The 8,229-nt window shown below is 35.5% G+C and overlaps 1 protein-coding gene across 2 annotated transcripts; it reads left to right on the top strand.

Annotated features, from left to right (window-relative positions):
* The first annotated feature begins 511 nt into the window (after positions 1-511).
* Positions 512-5,360, top strand: LOC111908599 (RNA polymerase II degradation factor 1). 2 transcript variants are annotated; one of them, XM_052770479.1, is made up of 10 exons: positions 512-1,027; positions 1,979-2,022; positions 2,152-2,284; positions 2,390-2,531; positions 2,620-3,146; positions 3,265-3,583; positions 3,652-3,913; positions 3,994-4,086; positions 4,171-4,683; positions 4,796-5,360. In XM_052770479.1, the coding sequence occupies exons 1-10, from the start codon at positions 847-849 to the stop codon at positions 5,114-5,116; spliced, it is 2,535 nt and encodes an 844-aa protein (XP_052626439.1). In that variant the 5' UTR covers positions 512-846; the 3' UTR covers positions 5,117-5,360. The 2 variants fall into 2 exon arrangements, with proteins under 2 accessions (XP_052626439.1, XP_023760183.2); XM_023904415.3 differs by having other exon boundaries at positions 3,991-4,086.
* Positions 5,361-8,229: the final 2,869 nt, after the last annotated feature.

Raw genomic sequence — 8,229 nt, 5'->3', positions numbered from 1 at the left:
TAGATTTAATTGGATTAGATTAGATTTTATAGGTTAATAACCAAATTAATGATTTGCTTATTTAAAGAGTTATTTTAAAAAAAACGGATTTAAATTTTGAAGCCAAAAACTATAAATAAGGAAGTTAAATTACAAACAATATTAATTATAGAAATTGATATCTTCTATATAAATAGAACGATATGTTTCAATTGATAACATAATTATTATATAATTAAATGTAATTGTATTTGAATTCTATTTGGAAAAGATGATGTCATCAATTTGATCTCATGGTGGAAAACATATACAATCAAAAGTCCTGATTGCTTCATTGATAAATTAAAGGTTCTCTTTTAATATTATTTAGAGATTAGAGATTGTATGATTAAATAAAGGGATTTTTATCTCATTATATTAATGGTTTTAAAGCCCATCCTCGTTTCCTCGGGTTATAAGGTAGACAAAATAAACAAAAAAATGTTTGCTTTTGCATCTCTTCCAAAAAAAAGACTTGATAGAAGAAACAAACTTCGGACTTTCTTCTATAGACGAGGGAGGCGCTAAAGTTGGGGGAAGTTTCTTCCCAAACCCCTAAATTGAAAAATTAAAAAAGCGCAAAATTACCCCCTCCCATTCCCATCCTTCTCTTCCCTAAAATCATCTTTGCAAAACCCTCGCTCCTCAAAACTCTACCCCTCTGCCGTTCTTTGTTTCTTCTTCGTTTTTTTGCTTATAAACGTATCAGTATTCAACCCTATTGACATTCGATTAATATTTGTTGATAATCCACTCTTTCCTTCACACAACGCATTTTGTTTTCTTTTTTTTCTTGTGTTCTTGTTGTGGTTTCAATCCGTTTTGGAGATGGTCTCTGGTTCGCGAATCGAAGGGGGGAACGGGACACAGAATTTATCAGCTGGTGTTCGTAGAACGATTCAATCGATCAAAGAAATCGTTGGTGATCATTCGGATGCTGATATTTACTCTGCCCTTAAAGAGGCCAATATGGATCCTAACGAGACTACTCAGAAATTGTTAAATCAAGGTTTTGTTACATGGAATTTCTTCAGTTAGTTTGTTTATGCTTCCGTATTGTTTGTCACCGTTTCGATTGATTTGCCCAAGTAGTATAGAATTCGAGTAGATGTATTGTTGGAATCTGTTAAGGGCTTATACTTGGATTTCAGAATTTAAAACTATGTAGGGGTATTAAAATGCATTTCAATTGAGAAGCTTAGATAATATGAAGCGACTTCTTTTTTAGGGTTTGGCAAATTCTTTGTTTTTACTAATTGCTTGTTCAGCTGGCACGTAGTCTCACATGACTTTGGTTTTGTTTCTTTCGTTATTTAAACAATGGAGGCTACTAGCATGGATAAAGTCCACAGAAAAGCCAAGAAGGCTATAGTTTGTTTGTTTATCGCCAGAAATTGTGTAAATTTTTGTGAAAGTGGCACATGGTGTGCTCTGCTTATGGTCTTTTCTTGCACTCGTGCACTCTGATTCCAGTTATTGCAACTTTGTGTCACCAAAGTAGCAATATGTAGACCCAACAATCAGGAATATGTACATCAGTCTTGAATAGAAGGTAAGATGAGGACAAAAGATTTTGTTTCATATCTCATGCATTAGGCCCACTGCTAATGGCAACACAATATTTAACACAGAGCCATATTTAATAAATCAAAATAATCACAAATCTCTTTAAGATGGCACTGAATAAGGTGGTTGGTGGCATCATGGAAACTCTTATAAGATGTCGCTGAATACAGGGGGTTGGTGGCACATAAATGCTGTTAGGAATCTAAATTTTATAAACCATTACAAATAAAACAGAATATACATACAGCTTTACCTGTGTTAATAGGAAATTGGAAGATGCAATAAGGACAGTTTTTATGTGCAGAAAGAACATTGTGCTTCTCATGCTACTATGACTGTTGATTTGTGTAACTATTTATGCTTTGTCTTATTTTATTTGTTGTTTTTTTATCAGATCCATTTCATGAAGTTAAGAGGAAAAGAGATAAAAAGAAGGAGGTTTGTATTCCTAACTTTTCATATTCAAGCTTTCCTTCTGCAAATAAAGAATCACACATCTTTTCTTTTATCAATGCTACTTCAGATTTCAGAAGGCTTGCATATAATATTATACTTACATTATTTCAGGTTACACCATTCAAGGCTCCTGTGCCTATAAAACCAAGAAAGCCCACTGAACAACCAGTTCAAGAGATAAAGCCCAATACATACCCAGAACGTAACCCTAGAAGGCCAGGCTATAATTGGAATAATGCACCTGGTAATTTATTCTTTTATATCTTAGCATTTTCATACTCAAGTTAATCATATTATTATTATTTACTCTTTTCTTTTGGTCACCTGTTAATGATTGGAATTTCACTAGATACAAGAGTAAGTAGACAGTTTCGTGTTGTGAGAGACAACAGAATCAATCAAAACAGACATAGAGATATGAAGCCTCCTGCTAAACCCTCAGTAGCTGTCCCCACTAAAGAGCCACAAATCTCAAACGTGTCTGAAAAGAGGTAATTACGTTTTTGCCCTTATCACCATTCAACCTTAATTAATTTTTTAACAATCTTGTCTATTACATGTGCATTCACAATCATGCAGTTCCTCAGAGACTTTGAAAAATCCAGAGCAAAATTCTTCTCAATCCCAAAACATTCCACTTGATTCTTCACTCCCCAAACAAGTAAAAACTGTTAGTTCAAGTGGTAAGAGACCTGTAGTTTCTAATGTGATGCCACCTGTCCAACAAGCAACAAAAACACATGATTCACAACAATCTTCTGTGACATCACCAAACAGTTCAGTAGTAGGAGTGTATTCTTCTTCTTCAGACCCTGTTCATATCCCCTCTCTTGCATCCAGACCAGCTGCAAATGTTGGTGCCATAAAACGTGAAGTAGGGGCAGTTGGTGTAAGGCCACGTCACACATCTTCTGAAAACTCTCAATCAGGAAGAGAGGGGCAATTTAGGTCTTTTCCTGCCATTTCTAAGACTGAACAACCATCTCACTCAAATGTCTCTGAATCAGTGCCTATTGTATCTGCTGGAAGTGGAAGTGGAAGCGGAAGATCCTTCAATAATCAGTATAGTAGCAGACCACATCAACAACTTGTTACTCATCAGAAAGGTATGCTGTTACATTTTTGCTACAGATATTTATTTGCATATCAGTAAAAAAAACTTTTATAATGTAAGTAGTAAGTACATTGCTATTATTGGTTACATATGGTTGTCTTAAAATGTAGCCCCTCAAGCAAATAAGGAATGGAAACCAAAAACAAGTCAAAAACCAAGTGTTACTGAAGTGGGAGTTATTGGAACACCAAAAAAGACCACATCTACCCTTGCCAATAGTTCCAAGGACATGACCACAGAATCGGATAAATTACCAAATTCAAGCACAACACACGAGGATCAAAACGTCATTATCGCAGCACATATCCGTGTTTCCGAAACCGACCGTATTCGCCTCACTTTTGGCAGCCTCGGAATCGAGGATTCCCCCCAGAATTCTGGATTCCAAAGTGTTGAAGTGTCGCATGCTGAACAACCTATTATGGCAAGGTATTGATTTGATTTGTTTTTCTTATGAATCATAATAGCAACATTACTTATATTGAAGTGGATGACAGTTTATCCGCCAGCTCATCACCAGTCTCTTCAGACGAACCATCTGGTGGGACCCACGTCGAGTCGGTAGACGAACCTGTCCCAAGTTCCGGTTCTGTTTCTCCCGTTTCAGAACAACAATCGAATGAAAGACTGGAGTCTTCAAGTTCACAAAACATGGAAAATTACACAAATATTAGGCTTGTGAGACAGAACAGCCCTTCATATGCACCTTCAGAGCCACATCAGCAGCAACCAACCCCTTCAGAATTGCCAAGTTTTTCAGTTAGTATACTCTTTTTTTTTTTTTTTTTGATAGTTTATTATTTTGTTTTAATTAATGTTGTGTTATTTGTTTATAGCAGGCGTATGATCCTCAAACTGGATATGATATATCGTATTTCAGACCAGCTACTGATGAATCAGTCAGGGGTCAGGTGCTTCAAGTCCCTCAAGAGGTGAAGTTTTATTAAACCAATCATTTTAATATATAATTAAAGATTCTGATTATGAGAGGTATGGAATGGTTTATTTTTCCACAGGGATTTACTTCTCATGTGGCTAACACCATTCCTGCAACCACAATTCCCATGGTACAACAACAGCAACAACAACAACAACAACAACAACAACAACAAGCACAAGTGGCCCAAATGTATCCGCAAGTTCATCTTCCTCACTTTGCTAATCTCATGCCATATCGCCAATTCCTTTCCCCTGTTTATGTCCCACCAATGGTGATGCCGGGGTACTCTAACAACCCTACATACTCCCCCCACCCTCACCCCCACCCCCACCCCCACCCCTCTAGTGGTAGTAGCTACCTTCTCATGCCTGGGGTCAACCCTCCTCCTCATGTAAATGCAAACGGAATGAAATACGCGATTCCACAGTATAAATCTCTCCAAGCTGGCAGCCCTACTGGATTCGGGAACTTTACTAGTCCTAATGGCTACGCGTTGAACACTCCTGGAGTTGTCGGAAGTGCCTCCGGAATTGATGATTCTGCCCGGCTTAAGTACAAAGATGGGAATGTTTATGTCCCAAATCCTCAGGTAAACCTCGTTGCTATTAATCTGTTTTGTTCACAGTTTACCTTTACATTTATATAATACAAGAAACTCATTCCATTCCTACGATGGAATGTAATGACTGATTCCATTCCAGGCGGAGACATCTGAACTTTGGATGAATCCAAGGGACATTCCGAGTCTACAATCAGCATCATACTACAACATGGCGGGACAAACGCCACATGGCGCGTATCTACCTTCACACACTGCACACGCTTCATTTAATGCAGCGGGACAATCTTCTCACATGCAATTCCCGGGGTTATACCACCCGCAACAACCGGGTGCTATTGCCAGCCCCCACCATATGGGCGGCAATGTTGGTGTTGGAGTGGCGGCAGGGGCTCCCGGAACCCAAGTTGGTGGTTATCAGCAACCGCAGTTAGGTCAAATGAGTTGGACAGGGAACTTTTGAGAAGAGAGGGTGGGTGGTTATGGATATGGATATCGGGTTTTTATTATTGTATGGGGATTGAATTTTAGTTATAGAAGTGTTTTTTTTTTTTTTTTTTTTTTTTCGTGTTTTGTTTATGAAAAATGGTTCTTCCCCTATCAATGCATAAGGTCTTGTTTAATTTCCTAAAATAATAATGGGTTAACCAAGGATACAGGTGTTAATTAATATAGCTCGGTCTGGTATTATTATACTAAAATATAAACTGAAAAAAAATCGTTTTTAGCTTAATTTGTTTTTGGTTTTTTGTGTCGTGTAATTTTGTTCTGTCCGTTTTCATAACAGAAAATAAAAATAAAATGACTGTTTCTTGTTTTGGTGAGTAAACACCTGGTTTTAATTTCATCAACACCAACAAAAAGTATGTCGTTTGGTATAGGGTTGATGCTATAAAATACTAAGAAATATCTCAAATCAATTTTTTAAATTCGTCTCAACCTTCAAATTTTAAATATCTCTTACTTGGTTATATAAAAGATCCATTTTAACCTGTTTAACCGATAAAATATAAAGAATAATAATTACATTTTTTTCAGTTATACTTTTTTAATAATTAATTTTAAGGTATGTTGAAAAAATCAAAAGATACTAGTCACACCATTATGTATATTTATTTATTTGATTTTTTTTGTTTTACTTATTTCTTCATAAACTAACTAGAAAAAATGTTAATTTTCTATTATTTTTGTTAGATCCAATATTTAAAGTATTTAAAATCATAATTATTCAAAAATAAAACTAATTAATATCTAAACATCATTATCATTATAAAAAATATACATATTATTGAATTATTTTGGTTCTACCACTTGTCTTAACACACGTTTTTTTAGTGTTTTATTCGAAACAAGTTTTAAAAATAGAATCTTAGAATAAATATAGACAAAAAAAACTTAAAAAAATATATTCGACCAAAACATTAAAAATAAAAATAAAATATTGGAGCAAAATGTTAAAAAAGTATCAACGATTAAAATGTCAAAAAAAAAAAAAATATTAAAAAATTAATTCCAAAAAATATCAGAAATACTAAAAAAGAAAATCCAAATAAGATGTCAAAAAAATGCAAACAAACAAAAAGTAGAAAACTTGAGTGTATTTTTATAATTTAATTATTATTATATTCATCTTTATGATTTGAGATTTTTTTTTACGTTTTATTAGAATACGTAATTTAATGTATTTTTTGACATTTTGTTCGTTTTCGAGTTATACATAGGCTATTCCGAAATTGGCGTCGAGTTACACCAAACCTAATCGAAATTCCTAAAAAAAGAAGATTATATCGTTATATATTAAACAATAGAAAAGTTTATGTAGATAAACGTCATAAATATAAACCAATAAATTGTCAAAAAAATAATAAACAATATATATAATTGCCGTTGAAAAACCAAAAGATTTTACAAATTATACAAACAAAAATAAATAAATAATTTTAATAAAGTAAATAATAAATAACAAGATTTAAAAAATTAATCTATATTAAAAAAACATAATAATTTCACAACTCCAACTTTAAATAACCATAACTTCTTCGTTTCAAATCCAATTTCAGTGATCTTTATATCATCGCGAAGATATCGATGAGTTCCATAATTCTATCCAATCACTTATGAATAACAACATACCGAATTAAAATCATAATCCATGCAAGAAGTCTGAAATATTACTTTTCCCATTTTACCCCTTTAGCTCCAAAATACAGTTCAATGTTTAAATCATTTATCCAACATCGTCGACATCCAATAGGGTGTAAACTCTATTCCCTTGAATCCCATGACCTTTACATGGTCGAATTATGGTCCAGAATCCCAAAATAAGATACATCTCGAAACTGGATGTTACAACTCTCCCCACTTAAATTTGATTTCTTCCTCGAAATATGTCCTTATATCTTACTCTTACAACACCGGTCAAAGCCGCTCGAGCTACCAAAATCCAATGCAACACTGAAGAACAAGAATCACTTCAAATAGCTGACTTCCTTCCGAAAACGTTACCATATCAAACTACATCCATGATGATCTCAATTCACAACCCAAGCCGACCAGAACCTCTTCGACCGTGCATCGTCTTACTGATATCTGGGAAACAAAATCCATAACCATTCGCCAATTTCGACAACCTTGCACCCGAATACGAAGGTGGCTCCTAACACGACCGCCAACCATTGACGCTACCCCCAACACATACATTGCATCCGGATGACCAAAAGTTCGTAAATTCGATCCATCCAAGATCCTTTTGGTTTCGTGTTGTCCTTCCAATAAACTGAAACGCAGAAACCCCGATCGATTGCTGAAGCTGAAAACCTCACACACGCTCGCACGCTGAGACTCCAACCAAGAATCTAACTGAAAAAGGCTATCCTAACCTACCTGTCAACACGGATCCAACAACTATCCTGCCAAAACATTAGGCAACTGACCAACCAACAACGGAAAATAACAAGTCCATTTCACTTTAGGTGAATGCTATAAACCAAGTCGTAGTCTTACATCACACCTGACCCCAAAATGTCCTGCAACCTATCCCAAATCTATGAATGCTGTAGCCATCCCATAATCTTACAACCACTCATGTAGTGGCCTTATCTCGACCTAATGATTGCTACGGGCTAGACCGTAGTCTTTCAACACTCCCACAAAGGCTTACCTAAACCTAGTGAATGCTACGAGCCAACCTGTAGTCTTACAACACCTCCACAACAACCTAGCTCAGCCCAGTGAATGCTATAGACCAAACCGCAGTCTTACAATACTTCCACGATTTCCATGGGCCCTTCCCATGGTCTTGCCAACTATTCACCAAAATACTCAGCCATAATAACCACAAGCTGAACTAGCCAACTCAATCCTATCAGGCGTTTGGGTAGCGCTTTGAACCCCAAAACCTTAATCAGAAAAAAAGCCAGGGAGGTTCCTATACAACCCTCAACCTACACCTACACAAAAACCCAAAATACGCCGCTACCGATGCTTCATGTCTTTAGACAAGACAACTTGATTCCTTTGATTTGTAACATCCGTGATTCCAAGGTATTGCTAATTTATTTAATCTTGCATTTATTG

The sequence above is a fragment of the Lactuca sativa genome, chromosome 4, assembly GCF_002870075.4.
Source record: "Lactuca sativa cultivar Salinas chromosome 4, Lsat_Salinas_v11, whole genome shotgun sequence".
Taxonomy (NCBI): Eukaryota; Viridiplantae; Streptophyta; class Magnoliopsida; order Asterales; family Asteraceae; genus Lactuca; species Lactuca sativa.
This window is presented reverse-complemented; position numbering and strand designations above follow the sequence as displayed.

Bases quoted from the DNA above. Each gene is read 5' to 3' on its own strand.
- LOC111908599 (XM_023904415.3), top strand. From the start codon at position 847: ATGGTCTCTGGTTCGCGAATCGAAGGGGGGAACGGGACACAGAATTTA. The intron at 3,147-3,264 runs GTATGCTGTTAC...CTTAAAATGTAG, and splicing joins ACTTGTTACTCATCAGAAAG to CCCCTCAAGCAAATAAGGAA. The intron at 4,087-4,170 runs GTGAAGTTTTAT...ATTTTTCCACAG, and splicing joins TGCTTCAAGTCCCTCAAGAG to GGATTTACTTCTCATGTGGC.